This window comes from Empidonax traillii, unplaced genomic scaffold, assembly GCF_003031625.1.
Source record: "Empidonax traillii isolate 1590-97213 ecotype Southwest subspecies unplaced genomic scaffold, ASM303162v1 scaffold188:size807701, whole genome shotgun sequence".
NCBI lineage: Eukaryota > Metazoa > Chordata > Aves > Passeriformes > Tyrannidae > Empidonax > Empidonax traillii.
The window spans coordinates 658,626-680,454 of NW_020955381.1; the positions used below are offsets into that span (position 1 = coordinate 658,626).

General features: G+C 40.8%; 1 protein-coding gene across 1 annotated transcript in view; it reads left to right on the forward strand.

Annotated features, from left to right (window-relative positions):
• PCSK2 (proprotein convertase subtilisin/kexin type 2) overlaps window positions 1–21,829 on the forward strand; it is a 100,365-nt gene that overhangs the window by 17,481 nt on the left and 61,055 nt on the right. Inside the window, exon 2 of the mRNA XM_027886514.1 lies at window positions 2,698–2,802. Coding sequence (XP_027742315.1) covers window positions 2,698–2,802 — 105 coding nt within the window. The remainder of the gene's footprint in view (window positions 1–2,697; window positions 2,803–21,829) is intronic.

Sequence of the window (21,829 nt, forward strand, 5' to 3'; positions counted from 1 at the left end):
CTGCAGTCTTTAGATTCTTCCTGCAAATGGCTTGGTTTCTGCTGTTAATTATTCACAATCCGTGGAGTTTGATTGTGTCATCTTTCAGGTATTGCCTCATTGAGTTGCCTTCCTGTGTGTCCCCACCAGTTTCATTGATCCAGCATGAAAACCATGCGAACCGTAAAATATCTTGACTTCCTCAAAGATTGCTGGCATAACTGTGGAAAGAGTGAAATAGTCTTAGTCAAACTTATTCATGACTTTGTCCATAAATCTGGTCGTTGTTGTACTAACTGCAATTGCAAGTCAGATGTGAACACATTAGCTTTAAAAGTTTACTATATAATATATTGCTTCATTCTGAGAGGCACTGGAAACTAACCTTGTATAGAAAATGAACAGCAGATACGTGTTATATATTTCCAAATTGCTGAGACTGTTCCTTAATGGAAGAACATCAAGATCAATATTTGACTGGATTTGACTTGAATGGCTGATACTGAGATAAAAAGAAAGAAAATAGCCCGGTTTCACCGAGAGAATTAGAGGGGTAATTGGGCCACAGCTTGCAATGGATAGTAATGGTTTGCACGCCAAGATGGATTTCAAGCTGTAACTGATCTGGCTATTTAGATGATGGGGGTTCTTTTGTGTTTGTTGTTGCGGTTTTTTGGTTTTTTTGTTAGTTTTAGGTTTTGTTTGTTTAGTTTTGTTTGTTTGTTTTTGGTTTGATTTGGTTTTTTTTCCCTTGCATGTTTTTGAGGCAGAATATATCCAATGTGGGGGAAGGGCCAAACCCTGAATTATGGAAATACCTGATTACCCAGCTAGTAAAGATATCGGATACAAGCTTAAATGTAAATCTGCTTTTAAAAACAATTACCTAAACCCAGAGAGAATTTGAACCTTTAGAGCTGTGACTCTGAGGGTATATATGAAGAGGCCACTGTTGTAAGCTTTTTATAGACTTCTGCCTCCTTCTACCTCGGCTGTTTTGTTCTTCACATGTGTATGGAGCTGATGCAAAATATTCTGATTATTTACCCAGAAAAGGTCTCCATTTCCAGCTGGCTGTGCAGATCAGCTCCAAGGAACCACAATGATTATGATGAAATCTCCTTAACCTTTTATGTACACTTAAAACCAGATCCTTTTATCGTAACGGAATACTTTGATTTAATTTTTTATGTTACTTTGCATTGACGTCTTATGCATCTTACACATTGGAATTTTAAATGTGAAAATGAAATGCTTTGATTTCAGTGATGGGAAATGTTTCAATTAAAATAAACAAGGAATTTTTAAGGAAAAAACAAAACAAAACCCAAACTTGCATACTCATGTTTGAAATGTGACCATGTTTTATATTTTCAGAATTCACTGTCTTCCATTTTCACACTGCTTCACGTATTTACAGAGCTGTGCCAGATATAATGATACATTTGTGCACTGTAGGTACCTATATAGAGGAACAGAGTCTGTTTTATGACAGCAGGATCCTGCTACCCTTATACAGCCCAGGTTCTCACAATGATTCTTCTATCTAGACATCAGCCTCAGCATTTCAGGAAAGAACTTTGAACTCCTGCTAAGATGTTTACGTTATCATGAAGTATAGATAATAAAAATGAGAGGAACAGGGCTGTCACAGCTGTTGTGGAATATCTCTTTTAAGTAGTTATTTTACATGCTGGGTAGTCAAACCTTTGAAGTTGAAATGTTCACAGCGTTAAGATGTAATATACCTTCGAAAACAATTTTTTTCTGCTTTCACGTGGAGAAGCTCAGCTTAAAAATGCACAGTTACTTGCTTCAGTTTAAACATTCAATCAGAATGTTCCTGCTGAATTGGAAGTGGGAAAGAGAGGTAGAATTTGAGATGCAAGTGGATCTTCCCAATTGACTGCTGGAAGTGGGGTGCTGTTCTCCTAACACCATGTCTTTTAGCCTTCTCAAAGCTAAATGTTGACTGCCCTTCCAGTCTTTCTCTGCCAATCTTGAGGAGAGAGATGAATTTAATAATGACCATACACCTTCCTTTCTCAGCACCTGCCTTCAGTGGGGCTGGGAAGCCCTTAGGAGATGTTTCCTTGCTGCCCAAAAGTCTCGGACATTAGAGCTGCATCAGACTGTTCCCACCTGGACACTGAGCTGTCTGTTTTCTTAGTATGCTTTGTATGTTCCATTTTGTGGCGTTCAGAAGAAATTCCAAGTATTATATTTCTTCTGGGAGTGGAAATCTCTTTGCTTTCTGCCTTGTTTGTTGCATTGTCAGTTTGGGTGCATTATAACAGCTCAGCAAAGGATGCTCTGTGTAGTTTCAAATCATTTGCAGTTCATTTTTCTCTTTTATTACCTTTTTTTTTTTTTTTTTTTCCAGGAAATAGGGAATACATCCTGCTGTAATTTTGGATGCATGTCAGAAATATTGACACTGTTGATCTTAAACACAAGGTGGAAACAGTACTGAGTGTAGACAAGTGAAGTGACAAGTTGTAAACCTGTAGCAAACAACTTCAGTGCTGCTGGGCACATTTTTCAAAAGTAACTTAGGAATGACATTCCTAGAAGGATTTGGGCTCTTTGGCATAATTGTTCACAAGTCTTATTGTAGATTCCCGAGGCACTTCACAGGTAGTTTCCTTGTCATCCTTATAAACAACCGAAAAAGCTCCATGATGTTTTTTTTTTTTTTTTTCTCTCTTTCTTCCCCAGCTCCCTTTTTTAGAATCTGGATACTTCTTTTATCACAATGGCATTCCTAAAGCCAGGAGAAGACGAAGTCTTCAACACAAGCTTCGTCTGGAAAAGGACTCCAGGGTAAGTGTTTCCTCATTATGTGCAGCTATCATGTTTTCTTTGTGACACAGACCAATCTTTTATGAGATCGGGGTGATGATCAAATTTGTGGCTATGGCTACATTTTTTTTCCCCGTGCTTATTTCAAGCTTGGTGGCTGCTGTATTGCACACACCTCCCAAACAGCCTCAGCATTTATTTTTATTTCACTGCTACAAATAGCCCTGCGTTCTCTGAGTTGTATCCTCTCTGCAGTAAGACTCAGTGATCTCACAGTCCCCAGGACAACTCAGTGCACTCTGTACTGTGGAGAGAAACCATCCAGGGGACAGCTCTGGGTTGTCCCCTCCACACGTCCTGCTATCCATGGATTGTCCCGCCCAGAGTACCCTGTAGAGTGAATGTTGGCACTTTGCAATCACACTGGAACTTTTTCTCAGGGAATGATGTGTATATTGTGTGTGCTGCCAAACGTCAGTAGCTCTTTTTAGAGGCTCTTGATGGCAGTCTGCAAATGGTATGCTCAGTTTTCAGAAGCATAAACCCCTCAGACAGGAGAAAGAGCCCCCTTTTGTGGAACGCTACAAGCTGGCAAATTCTTTTTTCTTTTATGCAGAGTTTTTACACCGGTTTAATACCGGGCTGGAGTTGGGCCAGGTAGCACAAAAAGTGTATTTACTGCTCAAAGAAAGTGGATAAGCCTGAGGAATGATATCATGACAGCAAATAGATTATTTTTTAATCCTTCAGTAGGATTTAAACTCTGCATTGTGAGAAAAAAAAAAAAAAGGGGGGGGGAAACAATTTTATTCCAAACAGAATTTGACTGCCAGCTACTATGTGGGTTTGGAGCACCTATGACAATGAAAAACTTGAGTAGGAAGAGAAGAAAAATATGCTAAATAAAATCATCATTGTTGTTGTGACACCAGAGCAAGCAAGGTCTGATGAATTCCTGACTTCCTACTTCTGCAGAAATTTCAAGTGATTCTGGGCCCAGGTCCAGCTGGGATACCCCTGGCTGGTCTCTCCTGAGGCTGAGGGCCAAGTGAGTGAAGCACACAGGTTCCAGGTGCTACCTGCCCCATCAGTTTGTCCTGAGATGCTGATAGCTGAGTGCTGGCAGGTTCTCAGGGGGTGCTGCTGGTCTTCCAGTTCTCTAGGTTACCTTTTCCTGACCCTCTTCTCCAAAGCTGGTACCAGGTACAGATGAGGGGGTTTTGAGGACCCATTCACCCTGCCTTGAATAGAAATTCTCAGGCTTCCACTGTTTTATTTACTAAACAGGGATCAGAAAGCAAACCACTGAGGAAAATCCACAGTTAGTTAGATACTAAAACAAATGTCCTGAGAGAGGTATTTCATTTCCTTGAACCATCCAGTCTTGTAAAATCATTTCAGAAAAAGCACGCAACTAAGTGAATACGTTGCAAGCTACTGCCTGAGTACAGTCATTGTGCAGGTTGCTCTATACTTGAAATAAATAGTTCTGTACATTTCTGAAAATTTTATAAACACCTGTGATGTTTGTATGAATCCACCAATTCTGTCTGCAGCCTAATATTACATATCTGAACACTCCTGTACTAATTCCAGACTGGCTCTTGCAATGAATACCTCTAGACTAAGTGTCTGTACTGCTATTAAGAACAGCTTAAATGAGTCTGCCTCCTTGTTCAGAGATTTTCTGACTTTTGTAGTCATCTGATATTTGCAGTCTCTAGACTCCTGGTTGGCTTCTGTCATGTGCAGTGAAATCTCATTTTTACTGTTAATCTCTACCTCATCCTAGTGCTGCATACCAATGGCTCAGCTCTCTTTGGCTTCTTCCTTTGATCTCAGGGAGTAAAGCCCTGTGTTTAAATAGCTGGGAATATCTCCTCTGTGAGAAAAAGGAGGATCCTGGTGTATTCTTACTTCTTGGGTTACACTGGAGGATATAAGGGGGATGAAGCAACATTTCATTTTTGACGTGTAACATGACATTTTCTCATCTAACCCTCCTGCTTACTCTGTCCTGTTGGATAGTCTTTGAGCTCTTATGATATCATATAGGTCAGTTGCTTTATGCAATACAGTTTGAGAGCAATTAAAATCATTACTCTTTATCTCCCTTCTTCTTTTATATGTGGAGTTTGGAGAAGTCATTAAAATTCCTGTCGTATCTGAGTATAAGTGGAAACATGAGTTGTGTTGACAGTACTTAATTTCGAACTCCAGAAATAATTTCTAAATTTAATGGCAGCTTTCTAGACCATTTACAATCAATTTTACTTAGCAACAAATGTCAGCACTGTCATGGTTAATATGTTAACGCATGAAGCCAAGAATAAAATGTTCCCGTTGTCAGGCTATCCAGGAAGAAAACTTCCACCACAGGGCTGTAAAAATCTCTCAGGAATTGTTATGGTAAGTGGCATAGTTGCTTGGCCCTACCCAAATGTTGTGAGAAAGTGGGCTACACCTATTCTGTACACTTCTCACTTTTAAGGAGATTACAATTCCTAGTTAATTTTAATTATTAGTTGAAAAACAGCACAGATGTTCACTCAATTAATTAATGTTCTTTAATCAAGTAAGTCCCTTGAGGAACCATGTCAGTTTTTCAAGAGTATGAGGGGATAGATGACAGAGCACTGTGTAAACAGGTTACTGCATCATTTCCATGCTCTGCATGTCTTTTAAAATGCTCAAAAATGCTTTCTTGTGTAAAATCTGCTGTATGTTCTGACCAAAATAATTTGGAGACACGCTAAACACAAACAGAAGTTGTGTGATAAACATCATTGCTGTCAAGGGGGTGGAAATGGAACATCATTAAGATTCCTTCCTAGAGATCCAGTAAGAGCTAATCTTTCTTCTGAAGAACAGCCTCACAGTGGTTTTGACATTATACAATACATCTATGGTTGCTTAAGCCTGAAGCAGTCCTGGCAGCAGGGGCAGGTACCCTGTAATGGTATCACATGGTGTGTTGTGCTACTGAACTGTTCAAGATAAAAGTGCAGGCATGTGGAGCACCTTGACTTTTTCTGTCAGTACTGTCCTGTCAGGATGGCAAATGCCACAGTGAAATGCCACTACTTCAAATGGAGACTGTTTAGTTATTTGAATTACATCTCTGATATACAGAGAAACTTGCTCATGAATGATTCTTTTGCATCAATTGCAAAGTTTCATGATTTCCAGGTCCATTTCTATTTTTCTATTTTAGCTCATGTACCTTTAATGCCAGATAAATTGAGAGGAGGACTCCCTTTAAGATTTTTACATACTTAAACTGGAATTCTTAATAAGCTAACACATAGCAACAAGATCTCCAGCATCCTACATGTGAAATTGCTTTTATTTCTCTGCCTTTATGTGTTAATTGCTTCAGCAGAAATGTCTCAGACCTAAAGGTCGACCATCAGAGTTGTTTGGCCTTGGGAGACTTTGCTTAACGGGCTGCTGTACTTTGTCCTTGCCATGACCTGTGGGCACAGACAGCTGGGAGGAGGTGACAGCAGAGGCAGGGGCCTCGGGTGACATAAAGCTGTGAGGAGCCAGAGTAGGATGGGACCAGAGATCAATGTGAAGGTGAAGTGGGACAGGCTGAAACAAGAGCCCAGAGTCAGAGAGAAGGCTGACTTATTTGGGCATGGAGGAGCCCATGTACTGAGTGGGACATGGAGCAGCACAGGGATGGGATGGAGAGACTGGAAACAGGGCGTCCAAACGTGCTGCCTCCTGGGTGCAGGTCACAACAAAACCTGAGAGCAAAGTGATCTTCAGAGTCTATCCTGTGAGCCAGGGGAAATACAGCCTCTGCAAGTGCAAACTTAGTTTTTAATAATGAGGGACAGGGTTATGTTTCATCATGTGATTGCCATGGAAAAGTAAATCAGAAATATGGAGATACTTCATGTTGTCTTGTTTGTTCGTACAGTAGAGGCAGGATGGAAAGCAGAAACCCTTCCTGCTCCACCATAGCTAAAAGAAATCCACAAGATTTGCTACATTTGGATTTTCAAAACTGATTTACATTCTGGCCTTCTATGTTATTAAAACAGTTGTGGCCTCAGCTGTGTTATTAATGATCATTTTGAAAACTGGCCACACAAGTAAAAGGAAAGAAAAAATGCACGGTGGTTATGTTACCTTTCAGAGGAATACTTTTTGTATTTCTGCTGTTGGTGGGTATTTTTCTGTTAGTAAATAAGTCTTCCACTGAAGGAGCAAGAGTTGAAACATAGTTTGTTCTCTCGAAGATTATTTTGCTTTCTTTCAAGTTTTAGATAAAACCATTTTCCTCCCACACAGTCTCCCTTGTCAGACAGCTGCCAAGATTAATCCCACTCAAGAAAGAGGCTTTAATATACAGAGAAGAGCTGAGTCCTGTTACTGATATCTATATGTGAGTGCATCTGTGTTGGTGTTGGGGGAATGAATAAATATATATGTGTGAAGGGGGAAGGTGAAATGAAAATCTTCCAGTGAGAGTAAGCGAGTTTGGCACTTAGATGATGACTTCTTTGGAAATAAGCATCTCAGCGATGGCAGTTGTTACGCTGCAGAAAGGGATTAGAAAGGGAGACTGGCTGATACCTATGCTGATAGAGGAGGAGTCTGGGGAGGTGGATGCAGAGCTTCTTCCAGGGCTAGTGTGTAGGTGACTGTGGTGGTTTGACGTGGTTAACAGTACTTCCAAACTGCTTGTCTCATGAGACAGGGAAGGAAAGGGGGCTGTAAATGCAGCGGTTCTAAGCTTTTAGTTGAATAAATCAAAATCTCCCATATCGTTTGTCACCTGAGATCCTTCATGTGCCCCCTTAACGTGGCTGGCTTGTTGTGATGGGACCATTGCAACCTGTGAAGGCAGAGGTGTCTTCTGATGCCAGGTAAGGGGCAGCCGAGTGCTGCCAGAGAGTGATAGTTCATCCATGGTCACCTTTAACAGGGAGAAAGGGGAATGGATGGCAGCTTGAGGAGAAGGAGCACAGCTGCTTAACAAGCAGCAGCCCTTAGCAGTGGCAGAGCAATGTAAACCAACTTTCAGTGCCTTTTCCAGCAGCGTTAATGACAGGCTTGAGCTGGGTTAAAGGTGGAGATTTTTGCCTCGCTCCCTTGGACAGCAGCACAGATCTTCCCCTTTGCAGAAGTGAAAATCTTCCTGATAAGATCAGGAAAACTCAGTTTTCCTCGGTTCTCCAGCCAGTGTAGAGTGCAGTGACCTGGGGGTACAAGGCACAGGAGCTGTCAGAGCTTGCCTTGCAGCTATGGTCAGACCTCTGTAATTGCTGTGGAGGTGTAACCTGTTTCTCCAGCCTGCTGTTACTGGCGACAGGCAGTATTCTGTCTCTGGAGCATAGCAATAAGAACAATTTACAATTACTTTTATGAAAATGGCAATATTTGGCATCTTTCACATCTTGATTTCTCAGCTTCCTGACCAGTGCTGGTGACTTTCATTCCCTGGTAAGTGTCTGATCAAAGCTTGGAAGGTATCTCAAGATGCTTCCTCCCTCTGAGAAGAAAACTGGTTTGCTCCTGAAAGCAAAGGCGCAGCAGGAAAAAAAAGGGCCAGTGCCCTGTTGTGGTCATGCTGTTGGCTCCCTTTGTGAGTAGAGGGATTAGTTTCCTTGCAATTCACCACAGCAGTGACCCCAGAGTCACACAAATCTTCCAACCACTGTAGAGATAAACACAAATGAATGTAACGCCCAAGACTTGCCACTGTCAAGTCTTCAGGGAGGCTTCAGGTTCCTCATCCAGCTCTCTGCCAGGCAGGGAGTTATGGATGTGTGCTTTAGGATAAAGAGATGGGGGAGGACAGAAAACGCTTCATGTTTTCAGCTCTTTTGTGTAAATTCATGCTGCAGATGGTAGAGGTGACTGACTTCCCAGTGAAGTCTATTTAGCATTTTGCTGTAATATCTGCTGTCATGGGCTGGCACGCTGGTAGGATTATGCTCAGGAAAAGTTGGGAGCTGCCATCAATTTTATGAGACTATAGGGCAACATTACATGAGCACTGGTGTTATCCTTTTGGTAGGAAATGGAACATTAGGTAATAAAAGCTCTGCTTAAGTACCTGTAATAAATATTGAACAGCCAAGGAAAACTCATTAGGGGAAATGTCTTCTTTGCAATGCTGAAAAAAACCTCAACCACCCTCAAACCTACACACTATTCATTGAAGCTGCATTGGCAACCTATTTACCAAGTAGGAACTGAAGAAATTTTTGTCAGCAGTCATCCTGAAAAAAATGAAGTGTGTTGTGGAGGAAACATGCATTGACTTCCACAAATGGATCCCTGGGTTATTGTTTCTGGTTTAAGTTGTCTTATGCTTTATCCGGTGTATTTGAGGAAGGGTTTCCAAGAGTTCCAGTTCACAGAGGGAGGCTTCTTCTTGAACTATTAACTTTTTCAGGTTGATACCACCTTGAACGATATTTTGCTTTCCCTTACAGTTCAGGACCCTTTTTGAAGATTTTTGTGTTTCTAATTCATAATGGAGCCAGTTGGCAAGCATTGAAAGAAAAAAGAGATGATTTTCTTGAGCAAACTCTAACAACTGTATATCATCTTATAATTGATCTGGTGTATGTCTAATTGCTGAGAGAATTTAATGCTTAAATGTTTTTTTTTTTTTTCTTAATGATATTTAGACCCTTTGCAGATGTTGGTGGGTGGTTCTTGAAACGTGCAAGTTCATGAGCACTATTATCTGATAAGATGAAAAGAAAGAAGCAGCAGAGATTACAGCACAGTGTTAAATAAAAGGTCTGATGCACTTGGAGTTCGGTTTGTGGGACAGTGGAGTTCAAACTGCACTTCAGACCTGGAAAGAGAAGGGGTCCTACAGCCAGAAAGGCAGAGATAAGTAATTGTAGGAAACATTCTGCATATGTTGTATGAACTGTTTCGTTCCAAACAAGAAATCAACAGGGCTGCAAAGAGGAGATTTAAGTGTCTGGTAAGTACTTTGCCCTTCTTACACTGCAGGCAGAAGTAAGAGGCTATTGCTGTGCCTCTGGAGTGCAGAGTGCAGTCCTTAGGTCATGAAATTGTTTGTTTCTGAGATAATGTAAAAAAAAAAAAAATCAGAAATTCAATGAGTTTGGTTCCCACTATACAGATAGCATGGTTGTTGTCACTGCATATAGTGATTGCTGAATTACCTGTGATCGCTTTTTGAAAACTGAATCTGAGGGAGTCCTGTTTCTTGTTGTCCCAGGCCTTTGTAGACTCTCTACCTGCCCAGCAAAGGTTGATGGAGTTTAACTCCTCACGGAAAGCCCTGCCCAGCTATGTTTTGCTTAACTGACCAACAGGGACTCCAGCTGTAAAGCACTTAGCTTCTCTTTAGTTGAGATATCACAGTTATTATATAACAGTCAATTTCTGTAATATGAATAAAAAGAACTCTCTCTTTATGATAATAAAAAATAATGAGGCTTCAAGATATTTAAGCTGTCACTTAAGTTGACACGGTAGTCCCCTTCACTGCAGTGTGTTAAGCATGTGCTGAACAGTTTCACAGCTTTTGAGTTTAAATTCCTCATATTAAGTGTGGCATCGCTGGCTTGTCTTTGGACTGCATAGGTGTATTGTATCTGTGATGTACAATACAGTTCTGAAGTTAAATATCACAACACTATTGAGTATGGAATATTAAATATTTCAGATCCTTTGCTCCTGGAGCAAATGCAAGTATATCCAGCACAATGTAAAAGCTAAACTTTATTGATCTATTATTTCTATTTGTTACTAGACAGATGGGAAGAAAAAACCCAGTCCATTAACAACAACGTTAAAGAATGTTGGAAATCTTTTATAGCTGTATTATATCAAAAAGCACCATTAGCTGCACACAATAAAATATCAGACTATCAAAACAGCATCGAACTCAAACATATACAATGCCTTTTATAAAAATACTGTATAACTGAAATTACAGGGTAAGCTAAAACTATTTCTATTCCAAAAATATAAATGAATGTACTGCTGGCTACTGATAAGCAAAGGCAGTGCTGTGCAGATTCTTGTAGAATTTTCCAAAACCAAAAGTGGTGGCACTGCAGTCCTTGTGCCGCTGGTGGCTAGGGGGTCCACATGTTCAGTGGTTTTAAGACAAGGTTAGGCAGTGATCATGGCTGAGTTGGATGTGGCTGATTCTCCTCCCCGCAGCCCTGGGATGGTTCAGGTGACCTCTTGAAGTTGCTTCCTGTCACATACTGCATCATTTTCATGCTGCTGAATGTGACAGCTGGGGAAAGGTGGGGTAAGGAAGTAGAATGAGCTTTATCCCTCAAAACTTCTTGTTACCATGTGGAAGTTCAGTACTTTTACAAAAACCTGTTGTGACAGCTGACCATATTCAGCCTCTGCTCTGCTGCCTGTAAATTGGTGAATTGGTATTAGCTAAGTTTTCTGCTTTATTGTCGATGTCTGTTCTCTTGACTACAGCATCTCCTTAGTCTCCCTCTGCTTTTTCCTGTCTCCCTCTCGTTTCCTGCCTGATGAATAGTGTCTCTGTTTTGTGGAGCAGGCCTTGATTTTGTTATTTGTCTGTGCAATTTCCAGCCTTGGATCTTCAGAGGGGTCTGTTTAATATTATAATACAATCAGTGGCAGTGCAGAGAATAGATGGTTTAGGGTTTTTTGTTAGTAGGACGTAGAGAAGAATGGACAGTGCGAGCCAGTGGCTTTGGATTAACATGGAACCCAGTGTGACGCAGAAGTTTACTTTGGTTTGGGACTAGTTTGGTTTGGTTTTGAAAAAGGGAATGCAGTGCTTTGACGAGCTGAGCTAACAGTCACTGAAGGTCATGAGTGTCTCAGCATTCACTGGATCCAGGAATCCACAGGGGTAGCGCTGATGATAATCATGCCTTTCTGCCTTGGGAAGCTTGAGCCAGCTTTTCACCAGCTCATGTTGATGAAAAGAAGGAAAACCCTTCCTGGGCTGTCACTGGACCCTGGAGTTACCCTTTCTCTTGCCAGGGCTTAGTTCAGGACAACTGGGGTTGACTTGGAAGAGTCAGTTATGGCCTGGGGAAGCACTTGTGCTTGCTGAGGGTGAAATATGTGGGGGTTCAAAAGGGACCAATTCAACAACATTAGAGCTATGACAGAATTCAGACTGCCAAGTGCAAGTGCATCTTCAAAGTTACCTTCACTTTCAGTTTAGAAAGTGTGTGTATTCAGATGAACTTTATTTTTTCCAGAACAAGTAAATTTTATGCTAGAAAACCTTCCTCAGGAACAATGCAAGACATTTTGGAGTCTGTTTTCTTTTGGAAAATCTCAGGGCCTAACAGTAAATATGGAGACTGGAAAACTGCCTTTGCATTAAACCCTTTTGAAAGACCCCAAATACATCCTTTAACATATAACAGAAGATTATAGAATTAGTTGAAATATTGTACCTGATAGTATATGATGCCGATGTGTTTTAGACTGCGAGATGGTAGCTCTAGAGTAGAACAAAATAAATTTATAACAGTTTATTTCTCCTCTTTCTTGTCTTCAGAAAATCAACTGTTAAAACAGTTCACTGGGTTTCTTTTGTTTACAGTGAGGTGACCAGAACCCTTCATTGTGCATGACATTGACAGTAAATAAATGGGGGTACAGTAAAAACAATAACAACATAAGACTGGAATATTTTTTGGTGTAGTTTTTGGGGGTATCTGAATGTGCAGTACATGGGCTTGTGTTACAGGATTGTGACTTTAAAAACCCCATCACCTTTTTGCTGGGAGACTGAAGCTAAAAGAATTGATGCAAGAGCATATGCTACTATATCACACAATAAATGTATTATGTAGTGCATCCACTCATGCCATTTAACATACTTTACTGTTTAAATTTTGATGAGTGTTTTCTTTATGAACAGCATTTTGGTCTATTGGTTTATTTGCAGCCTTTTCCAAAACATTGTTGCTGCAAGCATTCTGTGTTGCCAAATCTTTAAAGTGTTTATGCAATGTCTTAAGTATAATATTAAAGGTTGGGGTGTTTTTTTTCCCACCAACAGCCCAGAGGTCAACAAGGAGTTTTAAATACATCTGAGAAATCATTGCTTGTATGCATGATGTGTTCTGTGAATAGAAAAAGGGGTTTACAAAGGTCACAAAAAGTTGCTTGCAGTATTTAGAGACACAATGGAAATGTATTAAAGGTTTAGATTGAAATTATTTCTGAGGAATTTGCTGCAGTAATTACTTGAGGCTGCATTGGAACATGGCTTTTTAGCCAAATGGGTGCCTCTTAGCATCTGAGAATAGCCAATGGTAATTAAAATGCTAATATGTGTGTCATGGTTTAGTGAGGTTGAATAAATACTCCTTGGCCTTGTGAACTTCCATACTGAGGGAGAAAACAGGACTGGGTAGAATGAAGCACTGTGAAATACCTAAACATCTCCATGGTACATATTTTTCCTAATTAATTATAGAGTATAAGTCCCATACTATAATAAATGGGCTGTGGTCAGTATTACAGTTTTGCTTGTAAGAAGTGATAGCTGAATGGCCACATTTCTATGAAAAGCTTTATGTTTTATTTTAGCCGTCCACTGTCTGAGTGCTGGTAGGAAATACATTGTTATTATGTGTACAGGTTTAATATTTCTTAAATGTACATAGTCTGCCTTTGTCCTTTTTATCTTTTTTTGATACAGAGGAGTACAGGTAAGGGATTCATGAGCCTTGCAGATGTGAAGTCTTCACAGAAGAATCAGAACTGGCAGATCTAATTACTATTGTTATGCTCCTGATCTCACAGCAGTATCACTAAGCTGATTACTGCTGGGCTTTAGGTTATGTAACACTGCAGTGCTATGCTCCACATTAATACCTGGTTCTCTTCTTCCTTGCCAGCTCCTCACACTCCTATTCCTTTTCTTTGGAGGAAGTCCAGATGCATTGGATGTGTCCTCATCAAGAACCCCAAAAATAAAATAAGCCACTGGGGCGTGGAGATGCCCTGTTTTTTGTCTTGGAGTCTGAGAGATTGATTATGTTTGTTGCCATCTAACTTGGCTTTGTCATCCAGCAAATGTGATAAACTCAGTGCTGAGCCCATCTTCTGTGTTAGGCTGCTGCTCTCCCTGGCGCTCAGCCAGCCTTGCCCTGCAGAGCTTCTGAATCACTCTTGTCCTCCCTGTGGTTCCACCAAAGTCAGGGCTATTATGTCTGGAGACATTTTTCTCCTGGCAAAACAAGGAGCTGGAGGAGCTGTCAGCTCCAGCTACTCTGAGCTCTGGAAAAAACGCGGTCTAGTCAGTGACTGCGCAGTGACTTCAAAAATGGGAGATTCCTTAGAGGCACCATAATAGCTACTCTTTTTTCTAACCTCCAGACAATGTTCTTGTAAAACCTTCATGCATCTGCTGGATCTGCAACCATGGGGCAACAAAGATCTCTGGTTGAGTTTGGCAAAAATACTGATTCTCTTAGGCCAGGATGTACAGTGCTTGCTCTGTTTTTCTTTCTCAACTGTGATGCTCTCCTGGGAAAACATTCATTGGAATATGTTTTATTTGTTTTGGAACATGAGCTTTTCTTGGAATAATTCCCTTGATTGCTGTTGGACTGTTTATTTCTTGAAAAGAGGAAGGGAAACACCCCTGTTAAACTTTTATTTCCTCGTTTCCATTTCTAACCATATACATCTCCCATAAATCTCAAGGTTCCTTCCCCAAGTTTTGCAGGGCCTGTTATAAGAAAAGCTTATGAAGATTTTTTCATTGGACAAACAACAAGTAACTAAAATTACTATTTTCCCAAAGAAAAAGTATTTTTAAGACTACAACTCATTGTATTTCTGATCATGAATCACAAAGAAATAGAATCTCCTTTTCATATTTGAAATACTTAATCAGGAAAAAAATAGCATCAAAATATTTTATTTAGAAAAACAAGTTTTTATCATTTTCAGTTGGAACCTTATAAATTTTGCTTCCTGGTCATTTTTGACTGTTTTCTTCAACTTCATTGTTTCTTTCCAAGTGAACATCCTATTTCCAGACATCCGTAGGTCTGATTCCATTTTCCACAATGTGTGAGAAGTATGTTTCTTGCAAGGAAAAATAGCTATTGGGAGACAACTTCTGAAACAGGGATCTGATGATCAGCCAGGCCTTCAGCCTTCTCCTGCTCATAGAAATGGGTATCTCACTGCTCACTTCACTGCTCTTCTTAATTGACTCTAAATGGCTAAGAACAAATTTAAAAGGCAGCAGTGCCACTGTGAGGATTAGAGCTTCTCACAAACAAATCCAGGGGAACTCAACTCACCTTGCCTTGTCTAAAAACATTATTGGAGGCTGAGATTTCCCTTCAGTTAGAGCAGACTTAACATCTTCTTGAACCCTGTTCTGAGGAGCTGATGGGAACTGAGTCCTCCAAAGGAGGAAGCACTTCACCCATAGACTATAATTCACTGAAAAAAACCTCAGTAGTTCACTTGAGACATACAGAAGATAAGATATGAATAGTGGGGTTTTTTATTTCTTCCTGTAAGCTAGCTGGAGAAAAACCTGGAAAAGGGTTTTTAAAAGTAGAAATGATTGGGTTTGGGTAGTCATCTCTAAGGATGAAAACTTTATATGCAGTGAGCAACTTGCCGTAGCAAGAAAATGCTTTTTGTTTCATTGCAGTGTTGCCATATGCAATCTCAGTGGAATTTGGAGTCTAATGATGAACTGTTTTCACTTTCATGTGTCAGAGAGGTTTGGAAGAAAGTTTGAATGTATGAAAGAAATGCAAATTCCAGATCGAGATGGAAAGGTATGAAAAAGGACATTGCTTTTAGGAGTATGAGTCAATCTGACGTCTGCTGGTGTCCTGCCATTCGCTGTGAAACACTGAACATTTTTGCATAAGGAGAGGATGTATTTCTGTAAGGACAGCTGTTTACATGAGGATGTTGTCTGTCAGAAAAATCTACTCATCGTGGTTTCCTTATTAGCACTGCAATTGAGAAGTGTGTGCAAGGTGAATTACCTACCTGACTTGCAAACACTGAATAATTTAGTATGAGCCGTAAAGCCAAATAAATCTTCCTGAATACTTTCTGTCTGCCTACAGAATAGACAACAGTGAGAAAGGGACTGCTTTGGTGACTTCATACTTGCAGATCTGCCACTGAAATGATCTGTCTGTTCATTTGAAATAATGTCTGGTCTTTTACAGTATTTAATGAATTAAATATTTAACTACAGGTTTCAAAGCATGTTTCAAATGTGGATTATGTGTATTTCACAAGTGCTCGAAATGAATGTGGGAGGAAGAGGACTTCAAATTTTCCAAAATGTCATACAGCAAAGTGGAGCAAAAGTAGGAGTAGATTTGAGATACCCAATCTTATTGTCTGGGAGGAAAAAAAAAAAAAAAGGAGGTTGGATTACAGCCATTTGTGGTCTTTACAACACCTGGGCAATAAGAAAACTGAGATGAGAACAGTGGGGAAAAAACAAAACCCCAGAGATTAGCACAGATCCTCTGAAGCCCAGAAGACTTTGACAAAGGATAGTAACCTTAAACTGTAATTACTGTTGTCGTTCAGTGTTTCCACATGCATGATCTGAAGGCTCAGGGGAAATTACTGTGCTAGAGGCTATCTAAGCATAAAATAATAACAGAATTGTATGGAGTCATTTGCCCCTGGGTATAATCCAGTACTAGTGGTCCTGCCTCTGCTCCTGTCCTTGCTTCCCCATGGTTCTTCTTCATCCTAGGTAACAGCAGCAGCAGATGGAGAAAACCTCTCTGGCATTAACAGAGATTTGAGGGAGAAGGCTTTGTGCTCAGGAGACTGTAACCTGAATAACATTTTTTTACGTTACCGTTTCATTCTGTGCTGTCCAGTGAACAACTCACTTTTTGTATAAACTTTTGCACAACTTATTTGACTGAACATGTTTCAGTTTATGTATCTAAAATACATAGATGCAGTGTTTCTCAGAAGGCAAAATCCAACAACCCCTTGCCTTTATATTTTCAGATGAAAAGAAGCAGGAAGTTGGGGAATTTGTATGTCTTTGTACTTAGACCTACCTTTTAGACTATACTACTGACCCCAAACTTGTGTTGGTCAGCTGGGGAAGGTACATCTCTTGTTTGTCAGAGAGATGTATCGGTGATTTCTTAGCAATTAGGGTTGTGTAGGTGTTGCGGGTTTTCATTTTAATATTTGCTCATGAATATTGGAGCTCTCCTGGGTCTCTGACATTTAGCTCCTTGCAGTTCTCCTGCCTCAGCTGCCAGGAGCATCGAGCAGAACACCAGGACAAGGCATCTTAGCTCCGATCCCAAACTGCAGCAACGCCTCCAGGCCAGGGTTTTGTTGCCTTTGAGTGCATTACACTCAGATGGAGACGGGAAATGAAATGATAAACAGTTTTTATCCCTTTTGTGAGGTGATTTCAAACCTGTTTTAATATGTCTTGCCTGATTGAAACAGCAGCTGCCTACCCAGCCTGACTAGAGGAGCTAGGGATTTTAATGAAAGAAATGATGAATAATTTGCTTGAAATTTATGTGTGGTTTTTTTTGTCAAGTCCAGAGTTAAACTGAGAGGAGATGTATGAGAGGGGAATAGGAGAGAACTTTATTCAGCTCTGCCTTTGTTTTTTCTTGTGAAGGTTGACAACAGGAAAGGGTTTTTTTTTTTCTTTTCAGCCTATTTTCCATAAGGACCTCAAATAAGTTTTTTTGAACTACAAAGTACATTTCAAGGACTCTGTTTTCATAACAGATCTCAAGAAAGACAAAATAAACATCTGCTTTCTTCATCCTTGACCAAACCATGACCTCAGTTACACACTCATGTAAGGCATGAGGAGCTTTCATCCTCTCTGCACTAGGAGGTCTCTAGGCCATGTCCATGTGCCCTTGCTGCTTCACTGTGCCCTTCACTTGCTGCTTTAAGTGCCTGAATTTACCAGTTTTCAAGGCTCTGCATGCTGCTCTGTCTTCATAGGATGCACCTCTTCTGGGCATCCCTGATTACTCCTTCCATCTCAATATCTCAGTGTCTTTTCCTCACCTAGTAGGTTGTGTATTCTGATTTGCTTACTTCTTCAGAAACAGGTGTTCTCCCCTGAAGCAAAGAATAATAATTTGTCCTCACAAGTTCAGCAAGTTTGAACTGGAATTCAACTGGAGGGAGGGTTTTAGCAGTGTTTTTCCTCACAGGGATGGTGTTAAACACAGGAGACAGACATTTCTCCAATTTGGAGCAGTGAAAATCTGAAGTAATTTCACTGAAATGAATGCAGTGAGTCTGTATTTACCCTTGGGCCAGAGGAGGTGGAACCTGGGTCTTTGCACTTCTGGAGAATTGAATCTCAGCCAAGAAGCTTAATGCCAAATGTACACTGTTGTTCCACTGTAGTGGTTCACCAGATTTTTTTTTTTTCTCTGTGGTGTTCCTGAGTTAAGTATTTCTGCTTCCTCCATTCTTACTGTTCGTTCTTCTGACACCATTCACACTTTTTTTTTGTTGCAGGGATAGCTGGTATTAGGGAATATGACTGTGTTTTTAAAAAATTCTTTCTAAGCTAGAGCATTTCCTTGATTTCATTTGCAATTCAGTTCAGAGTGGCGTGTGGTGATATGAAACAAGAGGGAATAAATTAAGTCGGGTTGACCCTTCCTGGAAGAAAAGTGAGGAACGATGAGAGGCCCTACCCAGTAAAGAGTGTTGCCCAAGACATGCAAGACTATCCCAGTCTAGGCATCTGTTTGAACTTCCATGAAGTCAATCCTTCTGCTGTAGTAGATTTTCCTAAATCTCCCTTTTTCTACTCAGGAAGTTTTAGTAATCTCAAGGTGTCACTTCAGAGCTTGCTGTAACACAGGTTAACTCTGGTTTTTTTGCAAATATGAAGAGCCCTTAAATGTGCATGCAGCAGGCACTGTTAGATTCAGCCAGAGTTTCATCACTTCTCATACTAAAGAAATACAGTTCCGTGGGGAAAGCTCTTCCGTTACATTTTTGCTCTGTGGAAACCATAACGTGAATTGGGTCTCAAAGTTTGGACACAAAGAGTGATTTTTATGTAATTTGTGTGCATAATTTTTGATTGCCTGCTGTGGGAATCCTGAGCAAATTATTTCCTTCCATGATTTGCTAAACATTTGTCTCAATGGAAATAAACTAGGAAGGGAAGGAAGTATATGATGAGGAAAGCAGTTTACAGGAGTCTGTGGAAATCTTCAGTGCTAGACTAAACCCTAAATATGCTTTTGCTTTTCCCCGTCTCTTGGGGTGCAGGCTCCTTTCAATGAGTGAATACAGAGGTCCCTATTAATATTAATGTAAGTTATGTATGTGCACTGGGAGCAAAATATACCCCAAAGTCTAATTATTTTATGCTAATAACTGAACTGAAAAGATACTTCCTCATTCCTGGCCAAAAAAAGCAGCAATAGTTCAAAGAATTTGCAGCAGGATGATCATTTTATCACGTCATTTAAACCAGCCAGTGCTCTGATCCAGTGGGAGCTAGGGAAAATTCTGGTACCAAAATCCCTGCCTAGTGCACGTGCAGCTGCAATTAATAATGAGTTTTGTAGTCTTCAGGGCCCGCTTTTCATTGCTTTAGGCAGTGGATAAATAGAGGGGCTTGTGACAAATCTGAACCACTCGGATGACTTGGTCCCTTGAAATCAAGGCAGAAACCCCTTTGTTCCTAAGACTTTTGAAAAGAATTTCAGTTGTGCAGACATGCTTTGCAGAGAGGCTTGGTCAGCAACCAGTGTGGTACAGGCTGTGGAGAACATGGTCAGGAATGTAAAAAGCCTCTACTAACGGTGGTGGAGAGAAAACCCATAGAGAATACTCAGACCACACTTCCATGCCTTAGAATCACAAAATGGTTTGGGTTGGAAGGGACCTTAAAAATCATCTAGTTCCAACTCCCAGTATACCAAGTTGCTCAGAGTCCCATCCAGCTTGGCCTTGAACACTTCCAGAGATGGGGGGATGCCATGTTTCTGTGTTGTCACAGAGGACAGTTTCATCTGGGATAAACTGAGATGTTAATACTTGTCTAACTTTCATGGGTTTTTCCTTCTCTGTGTGCTCTGTTTTGCTAGGACAGGCTCTGTGCATCTCTCCCTGCATTGTTGACCTCACTGTTGCTCTGGGTTAGGTCTCCTGCCTACAGTCGCATACCAGATGTGATTCCTGTGCCAAATCCCTCATGACCTGGTGCCCTTGCTGTCAAAAAAACAGCTACAGGCTTTGCCTGCGGGAATGTGTGTTCAGTACACTGCCCAAGCCAAGCACTGGGCAGCTCAGGAGTTCAGGGGCAGAAGGATGCTTTTGTGCCACGTGATAGCAGCCAGATTCTGGGATGAGGTGGGGAAAGCGTCCTGATGATGATATCTCTGCCCTGTCTGTGCTCTCTGCCATGATGCTGGGCACCAGCAAGCTCTGCAGCTGCAGTCTGCAGGCTCCAAGGCTGGAATTCGAGGACAACATTTGAAGATTAAAATTAAGGATTCTGATGTACGGCATTGTCTTGACAAGGATCAAGCGCAGTGCTTTGAAAGTATCAAATTAAAAATTGATTTGGATGAAGGCCAAAACAATAGGGCATCAGCTGTTTCTTTCCTTTTTTTGCAAACCAGTCTCTTATTCCTCATTTTTAACTACCTTCCCTCTTAATACAGAAATTGTTCTCTAGAAATGGCTCTGTTTTGATGCTTCCTGTGTGGCAGATGGCCTGTCCCTGGCAGCTCTACTCTGGTAACCCAGTGCTGTACAGCAGCGATACATAACCCTCTGCTGATTTTATTAACGTGTTTTGTGATGGGGATCCATAAACCTCTGAATCTAAGAACTGAAAAAGTGCAATTGCAACCTGCACAGCCTGGTCAGTGTAAGTCATTAGTTGCTTCCAACTGGACTGGGAAAGGCAACCATGGGAGCAAAGCTCCAGTGTCTTTTCTGTCCAGTGTATTTATGGAAATAGAATAAAGAAGTAGCTGTGCTATAAACAGCTACTCTGCTGTTGGGTGCATGAGCAAGTACATGAATGTGAGCAGCAGCATAATTGCAGTTTTCCCTCTGTCATAAGATTGGCTTCTGTTTTGTGTCTGGCTTCTAGTTATGACATTTCCTGAGAGAAGACATTGTACAGCCCATGTAATTCCCCCAAGACAGCACTTCAGGAAGATCAGTGGCTTGCAATTCTATATCTCATCTCCACTGCGATGGCAACAGAGCTCTGAAGGTGTTAAAAATGGACAAGAAAGGCTCACTAATATATCACTACCACTCATGTGAACATTGAAGTTTATGTATTACAGGTGTGAAATATTACAATAAGCTCAGACTCTTTTGGCAGTTGTTGCTATATCACTGCAGGCAGGCAGCTTTGTAAAAGCAGGCTTTGTTTTTTTTTATTAAAGCTAAGTGGGCCTTCTGCAGATGTCATTACCACCTGGCTGGGAGGTGTTGACAGCAGTGGGCAGTAATCCATGCTAGCAACCTGTCAGCGTGGGGATCTGAGTCAGAGCAGAGACTGCAGGAGCTGCTGGAGGAAGAGTATGTGGCTGTTTGTGGTGTTCTCCTCTCCTTGTGCAGAGGTGCTCCCTTCCACGTTGGCCGAAATAGATGCCTTTTTGGGAGGTGTTCTCAGTTTCAAACTGCACCATTTGCTTGCAGAGCAGAAGAAACAGGGAAAGGAAAAATTGTATTGAGCAATGACAGTGCAGAAGAGGTTACAAAAGAATTGTGTTCTGTAGGGCACTCACGAGGTTGCAGCCAGGAAAAAGAGATGAAAAGGCACTTGTGACTTTCCTGAAACCAGTTTTGAGAAAGCCTGGATTCTGCCTGGTGGAGCCTACATTTTCCTCACTGTCACCCTATGACTCCAGGTCTTGAGGACCCACAGCCGGTTTTAAATAACTCTTTTAATTCACAATTTCTTTAATTAATTTATATTAGATTGATTTTCAGCTTGGTTCGTGCACTGCATGTAGGACAGCAGCACTGACATTAGTCTCAGTGCCTTCCCTCCTAGAACCGTGATACAATTTTT